General features: G+C 42.6%; 1 protein-coding gene across 2 annotated transcripts in view; it reads left to right on the top strand.

The window, feature by feature from the left end:
* The window catches only part of myo10 (myosin X), a 303,162-nt gene that overhangs the window by 185,308 nt on the left and 93,607 nt on the right, over window positions 1-24,247 (top strand). Inside the window, exons 5-10 of one of the 2 annotated variants that reach the window (XM_082960691.1) lie at window positions 4,640-4,774; window positions 11,944-12,068; window positions 12,558-12,571; window positions 12,811-12,895; window positions 23,083-23,186; window positions 23,781-23,910. In XM_082960691.1, the coding sequence (XP_082816817.1) occupies window positions 4,640-4,774; window positions 11,944-12,068; window positions 12,558-12,571; window positions 12,811-12,895; window positions 23,083-23,186; window positions 23,781-23,910 (593 nt within the window). Of the gene's footprint in view, window positions 1-4,639; window positions 4,775-11,943; window positions 12,069-12,557; window positions 12,572-12,750; window positions 12,896-23,082; window positions 23,187-23,780; window positions 23,911-24,247 lie in introns of those variants that run through there. The other variant, XM_082960690.1, reaches the window with a different exon arrangement.

Below are 24,247 nucleotides of genomic sequence, written 5' to 3' on the forward strand. Positions count from 1 at the left end.
AATCGTTCCTGCTAAGCCCAAGGTAAAGAGAGGAAGAATTGAATGAATGAATCTGAGATTCACGGTTATCACCTGTGGAAGGCAGAGATTCCAGTGAGGTTTTCTTTGGCATTGTCAGGCATGATTTTAGTTATTCAGTCAGTCACGAGAGAGCGACTCCCCATGGTTGTGTTGTACCGAAAGTACCGACTGAAAGGGAACCATGCAAGCAGTCTTTTGAATGTTTAACTTCTTATTGTAAATCAACTCTAGAGCAACTCTATTGCTCTCTGCACAGTATTTTTTGTTCAGGGTGTGCAGGCTTTTGTTTTAGCCTAGCAATAATACGCATGATTCAATTAATCAAAATCCAGATGAGCAAGGAATTAACCCCTGGTCGGACATCCAGCGAAAAATCCTATCGCCATTAGCATAACGAAATTTAATATATATATTTTTTCAAATATAGGACTATGTTATATCGTTTTATAGATACACCTCTCCTGAATCGAACCACGTTGTCCGATTTCAAAAAGGCTTTACAGCAAAAGCAAAACATTAGATTATGTTAGAGGAGTATATCGTAAAAGTAGCCACATAGCCATTTTCCGACCAACCACATGCATCACAAATAACCAAAAAACAGCTAAATGCAGCACTAACCTTTGACAATCTTCATCAGATGACACTCCTAGGACATCATGTTACACAATACATGCATTCTTTTGTTCGATAAAGTTCATATTTATATATAAAAACAGCATTTTACATCGGCGCGTGACGTTGACTAACTATTTTCCCTCAAATGCATCCGGTGAAACAGCGCTACAATTTACTAAATTACTATTCGAAAACATTTTCAAAATGTAATATTGTCATTCTAAGAATTATAGATTAACATCTCGTGAAAGCACCCGCAATGCCAGATTTAAAAATAACTTTACTGGGAAATCACACTTTGCAATAAAAGGGGATGCTATACTCAGAAAAATAGGCTAGCGATACAGGTCAGCGCCATCTTGGAACAATCGCATATCAAATCTAGTCTTGTATACTATTGTCAATAATCCCTTACCTTTGATTATCTTCATCAGAAAGCACTTCCAGGAATCCCTGGTCCACAACAAATGTATTTTCGTTCAAAAAAGTTAATCCTTTACGTCCCAATAGCTTGTTCTTGTAAGCGCGTTCTGAAGGCTGCTCCAAAAGTTCCGTCGGCCGCGGGACTCCTCTTTCATTTTTTTTAGGTTTGTTCAAACATGTCAAACGTTGTATAACATAAATCTTTAGGGCCTTTTTCAACCAGAGCTCCAATAACTTTCAAGGGGGACGATTGCATTGTCTTTCAAAACGTTTCGAAAGGGGAGGGTAGCCAGGGGCGCCGGCGTCATAATGGTGATGGCCCTCCTCATGTGACCATGTTCCACAGACTCTCATTGTGTCAGTTTTCACAGTAGAAGGCTCAAACCACTTTGTAAAGACTGGGGACATCTAGTGGAAGCAATAGGAAGTGCTCAATGAACCATTGCTCACGGTGTGATTTATAGGCAAAGTGATGAAGTTGAGTCCGCAATTCAGAATTCCACTTCCTGTTACGATCTGTCTCGGGGTTTTGACTGCCATATGAGTTCTGTTATACTCACAGACACCATTCAAACAGTTTTAGAAACTTTAGGGTGTTTTCTATCCACAAGTATTAATTATATGCATATCCTAGCTTCTGAGTTTGAGTAGGAGGAGGGTTAAAATGGGCAAGAATTCTTTAAAAAAAATCGCTGTAGCGCCCCCTATCCCAGGCGACCGTCAAGAGGTTAAAATAAAATGTGTATTTTTATTTATGGCCTGGAACAAAATCCTGCGCACCCTGTAGTTCATCTGCACCAGGGTTGGTGAGCAATGGTTCAGTACAGTATACACTGAGTGTACAAAACATTAAGAACATCTTCCTAATATTGAGTTGTATCCCCCTTTTGTCCTCAGACCAGTCTCAATTCGTCGAGGCATGGACTTTAACAAGGTGTCAAAAGCAATCCATAGGGATGCTGACCTATGTTGACTCCAGTGCTTCCCACAGTTGTGTCAAGTTGGCTGGATGTCCTTTGGGTGGTGGACCATTCTTGATACACACAGGAAACTGTTGAGCGTGAAAAACCAAGCAGCGTTGCATTTTTTTGACACAAACCGGTGTGCCTGGAACCTACTACGATACCCCATTCAAATGCACTTACATTTTTTGTCTTGCCCATTCACCCTCTGAATGACAAACATACACAATCCATGTTTCAATTGTCTCGAGGCTTAAAAAAATCTTCTTTAACTTGTCTCCTCCCCTGATTGAAGTGGATTTAACAAGCGCCATCAATCAGGGATTATAGCTTTCACCTGGATTCACCTGGTCAGTCTATGTCATGGAAAGAGCAGGTGTCGTTAATGTTTTGTATATTCAGTGTAGTCTACTTACTAATGTTTTGTAGTGTGCAATGAAACCCCTAGTGGTAAAATGGTAAATATCCTGTATGTTGAGAATGTTTCAAATGTGGAAAAAGCTTCAGGACGTGAATGCAAAACCTATTTGTCAGTTAGTAATTTACATTTGACCCATATTGTTAACATGTGTTTATTCACACAAATGCAAACACATACATACAGTGAGGGAAAAAAGTATTTGATCCCCTGCTGATTTTGTATGTTTGCCCACTGACAAAGAAATGATCAGTCTATAATTTTAATGATAGGTTTATTTGAACAGTGAGAGACAGAATAACAACAAAAAAATCCAGAAAAACGCATGTCAAAATGTTATAAAAGGATTTGCATTTTAATGAGGGAAGTAAGTATTTTTGGCTCCCAGGTGTATTTTATACAGGTAACAAACTGAGATTAGGAGCACACTCTTAAAGGGAGTGCTCCTAATCTCAGTTTGTTACCTGTATAAAAGACGTCATATTCTATTCACCCAGCTCAATGTTACATCGATAGGTTTAGGCTACTACATGATACTACTAGAATATGACGTGCATGTGTGTGTGTGTGCGCAAGCATGCGTGCGTGTACGTGTGTTCATGACACAAAACCATACAAAAGTGTATTAACCTCTATGGGCTAGGTGGGACGCTAGCGTGCCACCCGTGGTGCACTCCATCAACAGCAGGTGCATTTCAAGAGCGGCAAATTTGAATCCAAATAAATGTCAAAATTCAAATTTTTCAAAAATACAACTATTTTACACCATTTGAAAGATAAACATCTCCTTAATCTAACCACGTTTTACGATTTCAAAAAGGTTTTACGGCGAAAGCATAAATTTAGAGTATGTTAGGACAGTACATTTACAAGAGTTGTGTGTAATGTTTTGTCAAGTCAAAGACAGGGTCACCAAAACCATAAAACCAGCTAAAATGATGCACTAACCTTTTACAATCTCCATCAGATGACACTCCTAGGACATTATGTTAGACAATGCATGCATTTTTAGTTCTATCAAGTTCATATTTATATCCAAAAACAGCGTTTTACTATGGCATTGATGTTGAGGAAATCGTTTCCCTCCAATAACCGGCAGTCAAGTCAGCGTCACAAATTAAATAATTAAAATTAGAAAACATTGGTAAAATATTATATTGTCATTTAAAGAATTATAGATTTACATCTCTTGAACGCAATCAACTTGCCAGATTTAAAAATAACCTTACTGGGAAATCACACTTTGCAATAATCTGAGCACTGCGCCCAGAAAAATACGCGTTGCGATACAGACTAGACGTCATGTTGGGGAGATCTAAAATCGAAAATACTATGTAAATAATCCATTACCTTTGATTCTCTTCATCAGATGTCACTTCCAGGTATCACAGGTCCATAACGAATGTAGTTTTGTTCAAAAAAGCTCATCATTTATGTCCAAAAATCTCCGTCTTGTTAGCACATGATCTAAGCCAGCCGGACTTCTCGTCATGAACGAGGGGAAAAAATATATTTACGTTCGTTCAAACATGTCAAACGTTGTATAGCATAAATCATTAGGGCCTTTTTTAACCAGAACATGAATAATATTCAAGGTGGACGAATGCATACTTTTTTATAACGTATTGGAACGAGGGTACCCAACATGAACTCGCGCGCCAGGTGTCTAATGGGACATCATCGTTCCATGGCTCTTGTTCGGTCAGATCTCCCTCCAGAAGACTCAAAACACTTTGTAAAGGCTGGTGACATCTAGTGGAAGCAATAGGAAGTGCCAAAATATTCCTCAGCCCCTGTGTTTTTCAATGGGATAGGTTTAAAGTCAATACAACACATCAGGTATCCACTTCCTGTCAGAAAATGTCTCAGGGTTTTGCCTGCCAAATGAGTTCTGTTATACTCACAGACACCATTCAAATAGTTTTAGAAACTTTAGAGTGTTTTCTATCCATATATAATAAGTATATGCATATTCTAGTTACTGGGTAGGATTAGTAACCAGATTAAATCGGGTACATTTTTTTTATCCAGACGTGCAAATGCTGCCCCCTAGCCCTAACAGGTTAACCAATATCACTCCTTTCCCATTTCGACGTGCCTTTTACATTATGTACCAGTCCCATTCTACAGCATTGAATAAAGAAAGATCAAATAAATCAAAATCATCCAAACTCTTTCTTTCTCCTTTCCTCCCCAGTGGAGAGAGCGGAGCGGGTAAGACAGAGAGCACCAAGCTCATCCTGAGGTTCCTGTCGGCTATGAGTGAGCACTCCCTGGAGCTCTCCTCAACAGACAGGACGTCACATGTGGAGGAGGACCTCCTGGAGAGCAGGTATGTGTTTACATAGCTAAGGACTTGTGAAGAGCAGAATCAACCATCTCTGAGTAACCTCTAAACACTTGCTTTTGAGAAGGAAAAGGCCAAATCATTTTTATACAGTGAGTCAATCATCGTTATCTTAATGCAACCCCGAAAAGTCCCAATGGGCCACTCTGGTCCCAAGTAAGGTAGATCTTTTTTGGGCCAGGGTTGGCTTTTTGGGGGACAGGTCTCGGAGGTGGAAACACAAAAGTCTGTGTCTTAAGGCCAAACACTGGGGTAAAGTTGTATGGTGTAAGCAAGCCATAAGTAAAAGGTGTTAGTACTCAAATTAGGTGTTGGTACTTATTTACATTTTACAGTATTTCTATTTTATTAGGGATCCCCATTACTTCCTGCCAAGGCAGCAGCTACTCTTCCTAGTGTCCAAACACATTAAGACACTTATATTACATATAAACAAAAGATAAAACGGTACTTCATATAACACTGTCACACCACCACATATCCACAACACAAAATGTATGTTACCACTAAACAACAATATTACAATGTACGTGTGTGTAGAGTGTGTGTGCTAGCGCTCTTGTGCGTCTGTACCTGTGTGTACCTGTGTGTGTGTCTCTTCACAGTCCCCGCTGTTCCATAAGGTGTATTTTTATCTGTTTTTTAAAATCTGATTCCACTGCTTGCATCAGTTACCTGATGTGGAATAGAGTTCCATTTAGTCATGGCTCTATGTAGTACTGTGCGCCTCCCATAGTCTGTTCTGAACTTGGGGATTGTGAAGAAACCTCTAGTGACATGTCTTGTGGGGTATGCATGGGTGTCTGAGCTGTTGCTAGTAGTTTAAACAGACAGCTCAGTGCAGTCAGCTTGTCAACACCTCTTACAAAAACAAGTAGTGATGAATTTAATCTCTCCTCCACTTTGAGCCATGAGAGACTGACATGCATATCATTGATGTTAGCTCTCTGTGTACATTTAAGGGCCAGCCGCGCTGACCTGTTCAGAGCCAAATGCAATTTTCCTAAATCCCGCTTTTGGAACCTGACCACACGACTGAACAGTATGTGCGTGACAAAACTAGGGCCTGTAGGACCTGCCTTGTTGATAGTGTTGTTAATGGACAGACTTCTCCCCATCTTAACTACTGTTGTATCAACATGTTTTTATCATGACAGTGTACAATCCAGGGTTACTCCAAGCAGTTTAGTCACCTCAACTTGCTCAATTTCTACATTATTCATTTTAGTTGAGGTTTAGGGTTTAGTGAATCATTTGTCCCAAATACAATTCTTTTCGTTTTTGAAATATTTAGGGATAAGTCCTTGCCACCCATTCTGAAACTAACTGCAGCTCTTTGTTAAGTGTTGCAGTGATTTCACTCGATGTAGTAGCTGACGTGTATAGTGTTGAGTCATCCTCATACATAGACCCTAACACCCTCTGTGTTCTGTTAGACAGGTAACTCTTTATCCACAATATAGCAGGGGGTGTAAAGCCATAACACATACGTTTTTCCAGCAGCAGATTATGATCGATAATGTCAAAAGCCACAGTGAAGTCTAACAAAACAGCCCCCACAACCTTTTATCATCAATTTCTTTCAGCCAATCATCAGTTGTTTGTGTAAGGGCTGTGCTTGTTAAATCTCCTTCCCTATAAGCGTGCTGATCTTTTTTTGGTCTATTCGTTTACTGTAAAATAGCATTGTATCTGGTCAAACACCATTTTTTCCAGAAGTTTACTCAGGGTTGGTAACAGGCTGATTGGTTGGGTATTTGATCCAGTAAAGGGGGCTTTACTATTCTTGGGTAGCGGAATTACTTTTACAGAGTGGCAAGTAGCCTAGTGGTTAAGAGGTTGGGCCAGTAACTGAAAGATTGCTTGTTTGAATCTTCGAGCTGACTAGGTGAAAAATCTGTTAATGTGCCCTTGAGCAAAGCACTTAACCCTATCCATTCGCTCTGGATAAGAGTGTCTGCTAAATGACTAAAATGCGAATGTAAAATGCTTCCCTCCAGGCCTGAGGGCACACACTTTCTAGTAGGCTTAAATTGAAGATATGGCGTGTGTAACGGGTGCGTAATGGCGGCAGAGAAGTCAGGCGCAGGATAGCAAAACTGATTTACAGCGGCGCAGTTTAATAAATAAAACCACCGTAAAAAGTACAAATAATCAATGGGTAAAACCCGTCACACACTAGCATAACGTGCACAAGCACTACAATAAACAATTCCGGACAAGGACATGGGGGGAACAGAGGGTTAATTACATAACATGTAATGATGGAATTGAAACCAGGTGTGTGGGAAGACAAGACAAAAGAAATGGAAAATGAAAGGTGGATCGGCGATGGCTAGAAGACAGGTGACGTTGACCGCCGAACGTCGCCCGAACAAGGAGAGGGACCGACTTCGGAGGAAGTCGTGACAGTACCCCCCCTTGACATGCGGCTCCAGCAGCGCGTCGATACCAGCCTCGGGGACGACCCGGAGGGTGAGGCGCAGGGCAATCTGGACGAAGATGGTGGAACTCCTGCAGCATTAAAGGGTCCAACACGTCCTCGACCGGAACCCAGCACCTTTCCTGCGGACCGTACCCCTCCCACTCCACGAGATACTGAAGGCCCCTCGCCCGATGCCTCGAATCCAGTATGGAGCGAACGGAGTACACCGGGGCCCCCTCGATGTCCAGAGGGGGCGGAGGAACCTCCCGCACCTCAGACTCCTGGAGTGGGCCAGCCACCACCGGCCTGAGGAGAGACACATGGAACGAGGGGTTAATATGGTAATCGGGGGGAAGCTGTAACCTATAACAAACCTCGTTCACTCTACTCAGGACTTTAAATGGCCCCACAAACCACGGACCCAGCTTCCGGCAGGGCAGGCGGAGGGGCAGGTTTCGGGTCGAGAGCCAGACCCGGGGCCTCACTGTGGTGGCAGTCTGAGTTCTCTTTTTGGCACAGCACGGCCCGCTGAAGGTGAACACGGACAGCTTCCCATGTCTCCTCCGTGCGCCTGAACCAGTTGTCCACCGCAGGAGCCCCGGTCTGACTCTGATGCCAAGGTGCCAGAACCGGCTGGTACCCCAGTACGCACTGGAAGGGAGAGAGGTTATTGGAGGAGTGGCGAAGCAAGTTCTGTTCCATCTCGGCCAGGGCACAAATGCCGCCCACTCCCCCAGCAGGTCCTGGCAATAGGACCGCAGAAACCTGCCCACATCCTGGTTTACTCTCTCCACCTGCTCATTACTCTCAGGGTGAAAACCTGAGGTGAGGCTGATCGAGACCCCCAGACATTCCATGAAAGCCTTCCAGACCCTAGACGTGAATTGGGGACCTCGATCAGACACTATATCCTCAGGCACCCCGTAGTGCCGGAAGACGTGCGTAAACAAGGCCTCCGCCGTCTGTAGGGCCGTAGGGAGACCGGGCAGAGGGAGGGGACGACAGGACTTCAAGAACCGATCTACAATGACCAGAATCGTGGTGTTACCCTGTGAGGGGGGAAGATCGGTTACAAAATCCACTGACAGGTGCGACCAAGGCCGTTGTGGAACGGGTAAGGGGTGTAGCTTCCCTCTGGGCAGGTGCCTAGGAGCCTTACACTAGGCGCACACCGAGCAGGAGGAAACATAAACCCTCACGTCCTTAGCCAAGGTAGGCCACCAGTACCTCCCACTCAAACAGCGCACTGTCCGACCGATCCCAGGATGACCAGAGGAGGGTGACGTGTGGGCCCAATAGATCAACCGGCCACGAACAGCAGACGGGACGTACAGACGCCAAGCGGGACACTGGACGGGAGCAGGCTCTGCACATAACGCCTGCTCAATGTCCGCGTCCAGCTCCTACACTACCGGCGCCACCAGGCAGGAGGCGGGGAGTATGGGAGTGGGATCCATGGGCCGCTCCTCTGTGTCATACAGCCGGGACAATGCGTCTGCCTTCATGTTCTGGGAGCCTGGTCTGTAGGAAAGGGTAAACACAAAACCGGTGAAAAACATGGCCCACCTTGCCTGGCGAGGGTTCAATCTCCTCGCTGCCCAGATGTACTCCAGATTGCGGTGGTCAGTCCAGATGAGGAAAGGGTGTCTAGCTCCCTCAAGCCAATGTCTCCACGCCTTCAAAGCCTTGACAACAGCCAACAGCTCCCGGTCCCCCACATCATAGTTTCGCTCCGCTGGGCTGAGCTTCTTCGAGAAGAAGGCACAGGGGCGTAGCTTCAGTGGCGTACCCGAGTGCTGAGAGAGCACAGGTCCTATTCCAGCCTCGGACGCGTCCACCTCCACTATGAATGCCAAAGAGGGATCCGGATGGGCCAGCACGGGAGCTGAGGTAAACAGAGCCCTCAGGTGACCAAAAGCCCTGTCCGCCTCAGCCGACCACTGCAAACGCACCGGGCCCCCCTTCAGCAGTGAGGTAATGGGAGCCGCTACCTGACCAAAACCCCGGATAAACCTCCGGTAGTAGTTTGCAAACCCTAAGAACCGCTGCACCTCCTTTTCCGTGGTGGGAGTCGGACTATTACGCACGGCTGAAATGCGGTCACTCTCCATCTCCACCCCTGAGGTGGAAATGCAGTACCCTAGGAAGGAGACAGACTGCTGGAAGAACAGGCACTTCTCAGCCTTGACATACAGGTCATGCTCCAACAGTCGCTCAAGCACCCTGCGCACCAGGGACACATGCTCGGCGCATGTAGCGGAGTATATCAGAATGTCATCAATATACACCACTACACCCTGCCCGTGCAGGTCCCTGAAAATCTCGTCTACAAAGGCCTGGAAGACTGATGGCGCATTCATCAACCCGCACGGCATGATGAGGTACTCATAGTGCCCTGAGGTGGTACTGAAAGCCGTCTTCCACTCGTCTCCCTCTCTGATACGCACCAGGTTGTAAGCGCTCCTGAGATCTAGTTTGGTGAAGAAGCGTGCCCCGTGCACTGGCTCAATCGCTGTGGCTGTGAGCAGTAGCGGGTAACTATACCTCACAGTGATCTGGTTTAGACCCCGATAGTCAATACACGGGCGCAGACCTCCCTCCTTCTTCTTCACAAAAAATAAACTCGAGGAGGCGGGTGAAGTGGAGGACCGAATGTACCCCTGACGCAGGGATTCGGAGCCTCCGTCTCCGCCTGTGAGAGGGGATACACTCCTGGGAAGTGCAGCGTCTACCAGGAGATTTATCGCGCAATCGCCCCGTGATGGGGTGGTAATTGAGTTGCCTTCTTTTTGGAGAAGGCAAGAGCCAAATCGGCATATTCAGGGGGAATGCGCACGGTGGAGACCTGGTCTGGACTTTCCACCATAGTAGCACCAACGGAAACCCCTAAACACCTCCCAGAGCACTCTCACGACCACCCCGTGAGAACCCTCTGTGGACAAGAAACAGTGGGGTCTTGACAAGCTAACCAGGGTAGGCCTAGCACCACAGGAAACGCAGGAAAGTCAATAAGGAAGACACTAATTATCTCCATGTGACCCCCCTGCTGCACCGTGCCCATATGTGCGGTGGCCTCCCTAATCAACCATGACCCTAATGGTCGACTATCTAAGGCGTGAACGGGGAAGGGCACAGCCACGGGAACAATGGGGATCCCTAAACTATGGGCGAACGATCTATCTATAAAATTCCCAGCCGCGCCTGCATCGACGAGCGCCTTATGGTGGGAATGCGGGGAAACTCAGGAAAAGTGACATACACAAACATATGTGCAACAGAGGGCTCTGGGTCCGGAATTCTGTAAGAGGTGCGTACTGGCGGCAGAGAAGTCACTAAACTGATTTACAATTGCGCAGTTTAATAAATAAAACCACCGTAAACAGTACAAATAATCAATGGGTAAAACCCGTCACACACCAGCATAACGTGCACAAGCACTACAATAAACAATTCCGGACAGGGACATTGGGGGAACAGAGGGTTAAATACACAACATGTAATGATGGAATTGAAACCAGGTGTGTGGGAAGACAAGACAAAACAAATGGGAAATGAAAGGTGGATCGGCGATGGCTAGAAGACCGGTGACGTCGACCACCGAACGTCGCACAAACAAGGAGAGGGACCGACTTCGGAGGAAGTCGTGACAGAGTGGCAATATCGTCCTCTATTTTCCTCAGTAATTTTCCACCCAAGTTGTCAGAACCCGATGGCTTGTCATTGTTGATTAGACAACAATGATTTGTTCACTTCTTTCACACTCTTTACAGAATTCAAAATTACAATGCTTGTCTTTCATAATAAGGTCAGATATACTTGGATGTGTAGTGTCCGCTTTATTTGCTGGCATGTCATGCCTAAGTTTGTTTAGCTTGCTAATAAAAAATCATTAAAGTAATTGGCAATATCAGTGGGTTTTGTGATGAATGAGCCATCTGATTCAATGAATGATGGAGCTGAGTTTGCCTTTTTGCCCATAATTTCATTTAAGGTGCTCCAAAGCTTTTTAATATCATTCCTTATGTCATTTATCTTTGTTTCATAGTGTAGTTTCTTATTATTATTCAATTTAGTTACATGATTTCTCAATAGCAGTACGTTTGCCAATCTGTTGTGCAGCCAGACTTATTTGCCATTCCTTTTGCCTCATCCCTCTCAACCATGCCATTTTTCAATTCCTCATCAATCCACAGGGATTTAACAGTTTTTACAGTCATTTTCTTAATGGGTGCATGCTTATTAAGTAACGGGGGTAGGCAATTTCATAAATGTATCAACTGCAGCGTTTGGTTGCTCCTCATTACACACCATAGACCAACAAATATTCTTTAACTCAACAACATAGGAATGACCTCTTATACACTATATTAGGCCCAGAACTTTGGTTTTCCTAGATATGGCTATTATATTGTGATCACTACATCCTATGGATTAGCATACTGCTTTAAAGCAAATTTCTGCAGTACAATATTCTATTGGCTCTATATGAATTATTGGACAGCACCTGCCTACTTTATGTACAGATTGTAAAACATTTTCAGTTGTTTAGCTTTTTGTAAAGAAAGACATTTTCAAACCTTATCTAGTTGCGGGTGCATGGAGGATGTAAAAAACAATATTTGAAAAAAAACTCCAGCTCGCTGCCAATATTCTTACTTCAACAATTTAGTGGACTTTCTCTTTCTCTATCTCTCTCTGTCTCTCTCTTTCTCTCTCTCTACTCCTTTAGCCCAATCATGGAAGCCTTCGGCAACGCCAAGACCGTCTACAACAACAACTCTAGCCGCTTTGGGAAGTTTGTTCAACTGCACTTCTGTCAGAAGGGCAACATCCAAGGCGGTAAAATCGTGGACTGTATCCTTTACTACGCTATTAACACCCATAGTGTGGACAGAATGATGTTTTCTACATGTCCTGTTCAAGTTCCTATAGGAAATGCTCCAAACTGCTGCCAAGCACTCTTCAGTGAAGGGTTTAGGTGATGATTTATTAGTGTGCAGTGTGCTGTTCTAGTTTCAAACGTATGACAGTCTCTGTTCTGGTGAGTTAGAGAATGGGACAATCAATGACTAGGTGTAAAGATAGAAAACTCTGCTTTCTCTCTCTCTCTGGAACTATTTTCCCTCCTATTTTTTCACCCACTTTGAGGTGTCACTCTCCCTCTCTACTCTCTCCCCTCTCTTTCTCTCTCATCTGTCTGTATATTTCTCTCTCCTTTATCTTCCCCTCTTCTTTCTCTTTCTAAAAATCTATGCCAGATAATTGTCATACATGAATCTCAATGTGGAGCATCCAACTTTCTCAAGGTAATATATGCCTTAACTGCCACCTTTCTGTGCAAAGACCTCCTAGAGAAGGTAAATATTCTCTCTCTCTGTGTCTCTCTTTCTCTCTCTCTCAATCACTCTTTCCCCATTATCCCCTCTCTCTCTGCCTCTGGCAGTCGGTCGGTCGGTCTCTCGGTCTCTCAGTCTCTCTCTCTCTCTCTCGCTCTCTTTCTCTCTCTCTCTCTCTCTCTCTTTCTCACCAATGTCATTGTGTTGCTATGTGTCCTGTTGGAGGTGTGCGGTGATGGTTGTGTCCTCTGCCCTATCAGAATCGAGTTGTTAGGCAGAATCCAGGGGAAAGGAACTATCACATCTTCTATGCACTTCTGGCTGGAACCAATGCAGAACAGAGGGGTGAGTGACAATATGATACATGGGGCAAACCAAAACATAACAGAAGGGTGTAGCTATCTCTTAGTTTATTTTCTACATGGGGCAAAAAAGGCCCCCAAAGTAAGATCCAGGCACACTTTAGCATCAAAACTGAACATTGAAACCAATAATAGCCGAACTTTATAAGATCTGGTGGCCTGCCTCGCCTAAATCGGATAAAATGTTATTTGTCACATGCTTTGTAAATAACAGATGTAGACAAACAGTTAACCTCTTACATCTAGACGTTCCGCTAGCGGAACACCTGCTCCAATATCCAATGATGGGCATGGCGCGAAATACAAACTCCTCTAAAATACAAAAACTTCAATTTTTCAAACATATGACTATTTCACAGCATTTTAAAGATAAGACTCTCCTTTATCTAACCACATTGTCCGATTTCAAAAAGGCTTTACAACGAAAGCAAAACATTAGATTATGTCAGCAGAGTACCAAGCCAGAAATAATCAGACACCCATTTTTCAAGCTAGCATATAATGTCACAAAAACCCAGAAGACAGCTAAATGCAGCACTAACCTTTTATGATCTTCATCAGATGACAACCCTAGGACATTATGTTATACAATACATGCATGTTTTGTTCAATCAAGTTCATATTTATATAAAAAACCAGCTTTTTACATTAGCATCTGACGTTCAGAACTAGCATACCCCCCGCAAACTTCCGGGGAATTCGCTAACATTTTACTAAATTACTCACGATAAACGTTCACAAAAAGCATAACAATTATTTTAAGAATTATAGATACAGACCTCCTCTATGCACTCGATATGTCAGAATTTAAAATAGCTTTTTGGTGAAAGCACATTTTGCAATATTCTAAGTACATAGCCCAGGCATCACGGGCTAGCTATTTAGACACCCGGCAAGTTTAGCACTCACCAATATCAGCTTTACTATTATAAAAGTTTCATTACCTTTTGTTGTCTTCGTCAGAATGCACTCCCAGGACTGCTACTTCAATAACAAATGTTGGTTTGGTCCAAAATAATCCATCGTTATATCCGAATAGCGGCGTTTTGTTCGTGCGTTCCAGACACTATCCGAAATGGTAAAGAAGGGTCGCGCGCATGGCGCAATTCGTGACAAAAAAATTCTAAATATTCCATTACCGTACTTCGAAGCATGTCAACCACTGTTTAAAATCAATTTTTACGCCATTTTTCTCGTAGAAAAGCGATAATATTCCGACAGGGAATCTCCTTTTCGGCAAACAGAGGAAAGAATCACAAAGGCGGGGGCGGTCGGGTCACGCGCCTAAGCCCAGAGTCCCTTGATCGGCCACTTGAGAAAGGCGATAATGTGTTTCAGCCTGGGGCTGGGATGACGACATTCTGTTTTTTCCCGGGCTCTGAGCGCCTATGGACGACGTAGGAAGTGTCACGTTAGAGCAGAGATCCTTAGTAAAAGATAGAGATGGAAAAGAAGTTCAAGAAATGGTCAGACAGGCCACTTCCTGTAAAGGAATCTCTCAGGTTTTGACCTGCCATTTGAGTTCTGTTATACTCACAGACACCATTCAAACAGTTTTAGAAACTTTAGGGTGTTTTCTATCCATATGTAATAAGTATATGCATATTCTAGTTACTGGGTAGGAGTGGTAACCAGATTAAATCGGGTATGTTTTTTATCCAGCCGTGAAAATACTGCCCCCTAGCCATAACAGGTTAAATACTTACTTATGGGTATTTTTCCAACAATGCAGAGTTAACCTCTTGGGGCTATGTGGGACGCTAGCGTGCCACCCGTGGTGCACCCTATCAACAGCAGGTGCATTTCAAGAGCGGCAAATTTGAAACCAAATAAATGTCAAAATTCAAATTTTTCTAACATACAACTATCTTACACCCTTTGAAAGATAAACATCTCCTTAACCTGTTAGGGCTAGGGGGCAGCATTTGCACGTCTGGATAAAAAAATGTACCCGATTTAATCTGGTTACTAATCCTACCCAGTAACTAGAATATGCATGTACTTATTATATATGGATAGAAAACACTCTAAAGTTTCTAAAACTGTTTGAATGGTGTCTGTGAGTATAACAGAACTCATTTGGCAGGCAAAACCCTGAGACATTTTCTGACAGGAAGTGGATACCTGATGTGTTGTATTACCTTTAAACCTATCCCATTGAAAAACACAGGGGCTGAGGAATATTTTGGCACTTCCTATTGCTTCCACTAGATGTCACCAGCCTTTACAAAGTGTTTTGAGTCTTCTGGAGGGAGATCTGACCGAACAAGAGCCATGGAACGATGATGTCCCATTAGACACCTGGCGCGCGAGTTCATGTTGGGTACCCTCGTTCCAATACGTTATAAAAGAGTATGCATTCGTCCACCTTGAATATTATTCATGTTCTGGTTAAAAAAGGCCCTAATGATTTATGCTATACAACGTTTGACATGTTTGAACGAACGTAAATATATTTTTTCCCCTCGTTCATGACGAGAAGTCCGGCTGGCTTAGATCATGTGCTAACAAGACGGAGATTTTTGGACATAAATGATGAGCTTTTTTGAACAAAACTACATTCGTTATGGACCTGTGATACCTGGAAGTGACATCTGATGAAGAGAATCAAAGGTAATGGATTATTTACATAGTATTTTCGATTTTAGATCTCCCCAACATGACGTCTAGTCTGTATCGCAACGCGTATTTTTCTGGGCGCAGTGCTCAGATTATTGCAAAGTGTGATTTCCCAGTAAGGTTATTTTTAAATCTGGCAAGTTGATTGCGTTCAAGAGATGTAAATCTATAATTCTTTAAATGACAATATAATCATTTTACCAATGTTTTCTAATTTTAATTATTTAATTTGTGACGCTGACTTGACTGCCGGTTATTGGAGGGAAACGATTTCCTCAACATCAATGCCATAGTAAAACGCTGTTTTTGCATATAAATATGAACTTGATAGAACTAAAAATGCATGCATTGTCTAACATAATGTCCTAGGAGTGTCATCTGATGGAGATTGTAAAAGGTTAGTGCATCATTTTAGCTGGTTTTATGGTTTTGGTGACCCTGTCTTTGAATTGACAAAACATTACACACAACTCTTGTAAATGTACTGTCCTAACTTACTCTAAATTTATGCTTTCGCCGTAAAACCTTTTTGAAATCGTAAAACGTGGTTAGATTAAGGAGATGTTTATCTTTCAAAGGGTGTAAAATAGTTGTATGTTTGAAAAATTTGAATTTTGACATTTATTTGGATTCAAATTTGTCGCTCTTGAAATGCACCTGCTGTTGATGGAGTGCACCACGGGTGGCACTCTAGCGTCCCACCTAGCCCATAGAGGTTAATCTAACCACGTTGTCCGATTTCAAAAAGGTTTTACGGCGAAAGCATAAAGTTAGATTTTGTTAGGAGAGTACATTGACAATAGCTGTGTGTAATGTTTTGTCAATTCAAAGACAGGCGTCACCAAAACCATAAAACCAGCTAAAATGATGCACTAACCTTTGACAATCTCCATCAGATGACACTCCTAGGACATTAAGTTCATATTTATATCCAAAAACAGTGTTTTACTATGGCGTTGATGTTCAGGAAATCGTTTCCCTTCAATAACCGGCAGTCAAGTCAGCACCACAAATTAAATAATTAAAATTAGAAAACATTGGTAAAATATTATATTGTCATTTAAAGAATTATAGATTTACATCTCTTGAACGCAATCGACTTGCCAGATTTAAAAATAACCTTACTGGGAAATCACACTTTGCAATAATCTGAGCACTCCGCCCAGAAAAATACGCTTTGCGATACAGACTAGGCGCCATGTTGGAGAGATCTAAAATCGAAAATACTATGTAAATAATCCATTACATTTGATTCTCTTCATCAGATGTCACTTCCAGGAATCCCATGTCCATAACGAATGTAGTTTTGTTAAAAAAAGCTCATCATTTATGTCCAAAAAGCTCCGTGTTGTTAGCACATGATCTAAGCCCGCCGGACTTCACTTCATGAACGAGGGGAAAAAATATATTTACGTTCGTTCAAACATGTCAAACGTTGTATAGCATAAATCATTAGTGCCTTTTTTAACCAGAACATGAATAATATTCAAGGTGGACGAATGCATTCTCTTTTAAAACGTATTGGAACGAGGGTACCCAACATGACCTCGCGCGCCAGAGTCTAATAGGACATCACCGTTCCAAGGCTCTTGTTCGGTCAGATCTCACAGTAGAAGACTCAAAACACTTTGTAAAGGCTGGTGACATCTAGTGGAAGCAATAGGAAGTGCCAAAACATTAATCAGCCCCTGTGTGTTTCAATGGCATAGGCTTAAAGGTAATTCAACACATCAGGTATCCACTTCCTGTCAGAATCTGTCTCAGGGTTTTGCCTGCCAAATGAGTTCTGTTATACTCACAGACACCATTCAAACAGTTTTAGAAACTTTAGGGTGTTTTCTATCCATATATAATAAGTATATGCATATTCTAGTTACTGGGTAGGATTAGTAACCAGATTAAATCGGGTACGTTTTTTTATCCAGCCGTGAAAATACTGCCCCCTAGCCCCAACAGGTTAAAGATTATTCAATTCCATAAAAAAATTGAAATAGTGACACGAGGAATAAATACACAGTGAATAACAATACCAAGTAAAAATAACATGGTTATATAAGGGGGGAGTGTGAAATTGTGTGTGAGTGTCTGTGACATCATTATGTGTGTGTGTGTGTGTGTGTGTGTGTGTGTGTGTGTGTGTGTGTGTGTGTGTGTGTGTGTGTGTGTGTGTGTGTGTGTGTGTGTGTGTGTGTGTGTGTGTGTGCATAGTCAGTGCAAGGTAGCAAGAGAGTTAGTGCAAAAAAGGGTCAATGCAGGTTAGTCCGAGTAGCCATTTGATTAGCTTAGCAGTCTTGTTTAGCAGTCTTATGGCTTGGAAGTAGAAGCTGTTCAGGGTCCTGTCGGTTCCAGACTTGGTGCACTGGTACTGCTTGCCGAGTGGTAGCAGAGAGAACAGTCTATGGCTTGGGGGGCTGGAGTCCTGGATGGCAAGGAGCTCCGTACTCACCACCCTCTGTAGCGCCTTGCGGTCAGGTGCCTTGCAGTTGTCGTACCAAACGATGATGCAGCCAGTCAAGATGCTCTCAATGGTGCAGCTGTAGAACTTTTGAGGATTTGAGGGCCCATGCGAAATCTTTTCAGTGTCCTGAGGGGGAAGATGCGCTGTAGTGCCCTCTTCACAACTGTGTGGGTGTGTGTGGACCATGTTAATTCCTTAGTGATGTGGACACCGAGGAAGTTGAAGCTATCAATCCTGCTCCACTACAGCCCCATCGATGTGGATGGGGGCGTGCTCGCCCCTCCGTTTCCTGTAGTCCACAATCAGCTCCTTTGTCTTGCTGATGTTGAGGGAAAGGTTGTTGTCCTGGCACCACACTACCAGGTCTCTGACCTCCTCCCTATAGGATGCCTTATCGTTGTCAATGATCAGTCTTACCACCATCGTGTTGTCAGAAAACTTGACGATGGTGTTTGAGCCGTGCATGGCCACGCAGTCGTGGGTGAACAGGGAGTACAGGAGGGGACTAAGAACACACCTCTGATGGGGCCCCCAGCTTGGCAAATATGTTGTTGCCTAGCCTCACTACCTGGAGGCGGCCGTCAGGAAGACCAGGATACAGTTCCAGAGGGAGGTGTTTAGTCCCAGGGTCCTGAGCTTGGTGATGAGCTTGGAGGGGACTATGGCGTTGAATTCTTAGCTGTAGTCAATTAACAGCATTCTTACATAGGTATTTATTTTGTCCAGGTGGGTGAGGGCAGTGTGGAGTGCAATAGAGATTGTGTCATCTGTTTGGGCATTATGCGAATTGGAGTGGGTCCAAGGTGTCTGGGATGATGGTGTTCATGTGAGCCATGATCAGCCTTTCAAAGCATTTCATGCTACATATGTAGATATGTGTTTCTCCTACAGTGGTTCTTCCTTTAAAAGTTTTGAGCTTATGCCGCGACCATTTGTGGTAGATGGTGGCATTCTGTCATTGCACAACACTATCACAAGGGGGAGGTAGAACGCTCTATCGGTAGTCTAAACTGCGGCAATTAATGGAGGCATTTTCAGTCTGAGAGTCTCTCCTCTGGAACTAGAGTCCTGCATCAGGCAACAACAAAAAAAACTGTTGATTGCCCTTGAGTTAAGAGAGAACTTGGGTAAATAGAATGGGGGAATTTTACTTGACATGTGGACTGACGATTTTCGTAAAATAGGCATGGTGGGCTTTTGGTTTCTCTCCCTCTTAAAAAAACAGAAATAAATCATTCTAAGTAACAAACTGGCTTTATTTACAAATTAGTAAGAATGTCTCACCCCATGTTCAAGAATGGCCTTTTTCCCTTTATTCAGATTACAATTGCTCGGTTATTTGAAACGAAGCCATAGAAAGTTGGTTGCAATTTCAGTAGAGAAAAAAAAGTAAGGAACTTGTCTGTCGGCCCTGCATTAAAGACCAAAATTGGTTAAAGAAAATTGGGATAAATAAAAATATATACCAGTTTCATTTAAGGACCAAAAAATTGACAGCTGTGCCATATAGACTGCAAAATAGTTGGGAAGCGATTTTTGATGTATCAATTCCATGGCACGTGGTTTATGAATTGACACGCAATTTTCCATTCCTCCTGAAAGCCCTAATATTAAAAACAGCCAAATGTATTCTCTCCGTCACCCACAGGCACTTTAAACATTTGGATAATAAAGCATTTAAAGGCTGACATTGGTGGATTTTAATACTTCTGACAACCAAAATTCTAACTCCACCCATAACTTTTGGACTTTTAAACATTCCCAGAAGGCATGGATTATTATAACCTACTGCAGGCCTAAAACCTATGGGTGCAAACAACGTTTCCATGATGGGCTATTAGCAGGATAATAGACACTTCAACCTTTCCAAAAGGATAGCTCGGCTAGGTGTGAACAAAAATCCCCACAACTTGTAATGTATTAAGTACTCTAAAGTTTTACATTTGTAACTACAAACATCATGCAACCGCAAAAAGTCAGGTAAAGCATATACTGATCAGTATTTCTTCATCAACATCTTTATGCTTTCATTATTAAAATAATGATAAAAATACTCTTTCAAAATGCAGATGTTTATTTCAACTATCAGCAATAGACTCTTCCCGAGTTTAGGGATTTTAAATATATTAATGGATCCATAATGAATTATTATAGGAATAAATATCACTGAATGACATAGCATGGGGACTGGTCTTGAGAAATCAATCATGGGCCTATTTATATAATGAATATGAATTCGGAGGGCAGAAATTATTAAATATTAAAGCATTGAGACCTCTCACTAAAGTCGTCAGTCATACAAAAGTTATACTTAAATCCAAACTGGTTTTGCAACACGCCATGTTCTTTGTTTGAATCATTGGGTCGAAACTACAGAACAGTACAAAACAAGAGAACACATATGGTTAATGTTCTGAAAAATAATATATAAAAATAATATATATATATATACAGTGAGGGAAAAAAGTATTTGATCCCCTGCTGATTTTGTACGTTTGCCCACTGACAGAGAAATGATCAGTCTATAATTTTAATGGTAGGTTTATTTGAACAGTGAGAGACAGAATAACAACAACAAAAATCCTGAAAAACGCATGTCAAAAATGTTATAAATTGATTTGCATTTTAATGAGGGAAGTAAGTATTTCTGGCTCCCAGGTGTCTTTTATACAGATAACAAGCTGAGATTAGGAGCACACTCTTAAAGGGAGTGCTCCTAATCTCAGTTTGTTACCTGAATAAAAGACACCTGTCCACAGAAGCAATCAATCAATCAGATTCCAAACTTTCCACCATGGCCAAGACCAAACAGCTCTCCAAGGATGTCAGGGACAAGATTGTAGACCTACACAAGGCAGGAATGGGCTACAAGACCATCGCCAAGCAGCTTGGTGAGAAGGTGACAACAGTTGGTGCGATTATTTGCAAATGGAAGAAACACAAAAGAACTGTCAATCTCCCTCGGCCTGGGGCTCCATGCAAGATCTCATATCGTGGAGTTGCAGTGATCATGAGAACGGTGAGGAATCAGCCCAGAAGTACACGGGAGGATCTTGTCAATGATCTCAAGGCAGCTGGCACCATAGTCACCAAGAAAACAATTGGTAACAAACTACGCCGTGAAGGACTGCTCAAGAAAGCAGATATACATGCCCATCTGAAGTTTGCCAATGAACATCTGAATGATTCAGAGGACAACTGGGGGAAAGTGTTGTGGTCAGATGAGACCAAAATGGAGCTCTTTGGCATCAACTCAACTCGCTGTGTTTGGAGGAGGAGGAATGCTGCCTATGACCCCAAGAACACCATCCCCACCGTCAAACATGGAGGTGGAAACATTATGCTTTGGGGGTGTTTTTCTGCTAAGGGGACAGGACAACTTCACCGCATCAAAGGAACGATGGACAGGGCCATGTACCGTCAAATCTTGGGTGAGAACCTCCTTCCCTCAGCCAGAGCATTGAAAATGGGTCGTGGATGGGTATTCCCGCATGACAATGACCCAAAACACACGGCCAAGGCAACAAAGGAGTGGCTCAAGAAGAAGCACATTAAGGTCCTGGAGTGGCCTAGCCAGTCTCCAGACCTTAATCCCATAGAAAATCTGTGGAGGGAGCTGAAGGTTCGAGTTGCCAAACGTCAGCCTCGAAACCTTAATGACTTGGAAAAGATCTGCAAAGAGGAGTGGGACAAAATCCCTCCTGAGATGTGTGCAAACCTGGTGGCCAACTACAAGAAACTTCTGACCTCTGATTGCCAACAAGGGTTTTGCCACCAAGTACTAAGTCATGTTTTGCAGAGGGATCAAATACTTATTTCCCTCATTAAAATGCAAATGAATTTATAACATTTTTGACATGCGTTTTTCTGGAATTTTTTGTTGTTATTCTGTCTCTCACTGTTCAAATAAACCTACCATTGAAATTATAGACTGATCATTTCTCTGTCAGTGGGCAAATGTACAAAATCAGCAGGGGATCAAATACTTTTTTACCTCACTGTATATATATAAAATGTCTTACAGAGCTTTTCCATAAGTCCACTCAAGTTTCTTCAACTGTCTTCTCACTGTGATTAGACTGATGTTAATGTTGTGCGGTGATGCCAGCAGATTCCAGATTGCCTTTGCCGAGATCGCTCATCATCTTCAACCATCCTCGATGGCTTAAATAGTTCCACTGGAAATGGAATAGCACTGTAGATGCTGTGTTTTTGGTTGTTGGTCAATATTAAAAACAGTCAAATGCATTTGTGAATTCAATCACTTTATTGTTTAATTATTTAAGGCTCCTTTCTCTTCTCTGTGCTGAAGTTATTTTCAGAATAAAGTAGGCTAATGAAGGCAACACATTGTTGCTTACTGGAACACCCAAAGTGTGGTCAACTATTTCAGCACCGTTTCGTGCTGTTAGGATTTGTTTTTATTTTTTTGCTCTTCACTCGCAGTCACTTAGTAGCCTACTCCCGACCGGTCACATTGTACAGCGCCAACTTTTGAAAGCCAGTCACTGCTTCCCCCCCAACCCCATATTAACAAAACGTATTCTCCTATTTTCTTCTCGCTAAATAAAAGGTACTGTCATTGCCCAGATACTTCCCACCTTTCCCTCAGCTATACATCCATGGCTCTTCCTACAACATCTGCCTCCATCTAATCCTTGTTTAGTGTTACTGAATCAGGCACTGTCTGTCAAATGTATCATTTTTCATTTTTCTTGGAATAGTAACACCATTATATTAATCAAATTAATTAAGCTACATTTCTTAAAATAAATCCTGTATACTATGTTCTTACAGAAAAAGGTTTAAAATCTTCTAGTACAGCCAATATTAAAAACAGTCCAATTCTTCTCAAAGATGCCCTCTGGTGGTCAAACTAACACTAACTAGCATTAATGACAACAATGGTATGACACTTACAGTAAATAACATGCCATAGAATTCTGCGGCAGCGCGCAAGCTGTGCTGCAGTACGACGCAACTTTTAAAGGAAGAACCACTGTATTTCATTTTAGGAGAAACACTGTTCTATTAAACAATCACAGCAATTACACTTTTAACCCATTAATGAGTCTTTCTTTTTTCCATGACAGAGGCCTTCAGTTTTTCCCCACCAGAGAATTACTACTACCTAAAGCAATCTGGCTGTGTGGCAGACAAGACAATCAACGACAAAGGCACTTTTCAGGACGTACTGGTATGGCCCTGCCATCTATATCAATGGTTATTGTTGATGATACAGTTCAGGGCATTCAAAAGTTACTTTACAAAATGCCTTGCTGCAGCAAGCGGTACATTTTTAACCAAACATTCGTGAGGTGATGCCAAGCGCCAAGTTCATTAGCAATCATCTAACAATAACCCATACATTTAAATACATTTCTGAAATATGCCCATGGCAATGTTACATCCCCATTGAAGCAAATGTCATTTTTTGGCTAATATACAGTACTTTTTTTGTTCACTTTTTATTGCCCAGAACTGTTGTACAAATTGACATTAGTGGAATTACAATTGAAAAGGTCAATGACAGGGTCTTGCCACAGGCTCTTACAGCTGCACCTCATACCATAGAGACACTAAAGCACCAGATTCCACTTATAGTGGTTTGGATTCAACTTTACTTGGTTTGTACAGGGATATGGTAATGAATTGAATTAAATTGTGTCTGGACAGATTGAATATATGGGAAAACTAGGAGATATTGTGTTCGAAATATTTTCTTGGGGGCACAACTGCCTTTTTTTGGCAGCATCAACATTCTGTTCATTTGTGTTGTTTTCCATCCCAGAACGCAATGCGGACCATGCAGTTCACAGAGGAGAATATCTGGGAGATACTTCGGCTCCTGGCGGGAATTCTTCATGCCGGGAATATCGAGTTTATGACGGCCGGAGGAGCTCAGGTCTCTTCCAAAACAGGTTAATGTCTCTCCTCTCTTCTCTCCTTCCTCTCCTCCTCATGTTCCCCCTTTTCCTTGATACGCTACTTTCCTTGAGATTCTCCCTATCCCTGTCCTAGTTCTGGGTTGTCCAAGTTTAAGAACTGCGCTGAGATTAGCTCTCCCCTATGCCTTAGCGCTAGGGTAACCTTAACCTTTTGCCTCAGCTAAACAATAATATTCTGCCTAGTGCCCACAAAGCTTTGAAATGTGATATGTAATGAACACACTCGTATATCAACCTCAACTGTCATAACAAGATTGGCGTTTAGAAATAACCTTTATTTAATCACATTATGAATAAATGCATCTAGAGC

This window comes from Salmo salar, chromosome 14 (assembly GCF_965601325.2).
Source record: "Salmo salar chromosome 14, fSalSal1, whole genome shotgun sequence".
Lineage (NCBI taxonomy): Eukaryota > Metazoa > Chordata > Actinopteri > Salmoniformes > Salmonidae > Salmo > Salmo salar.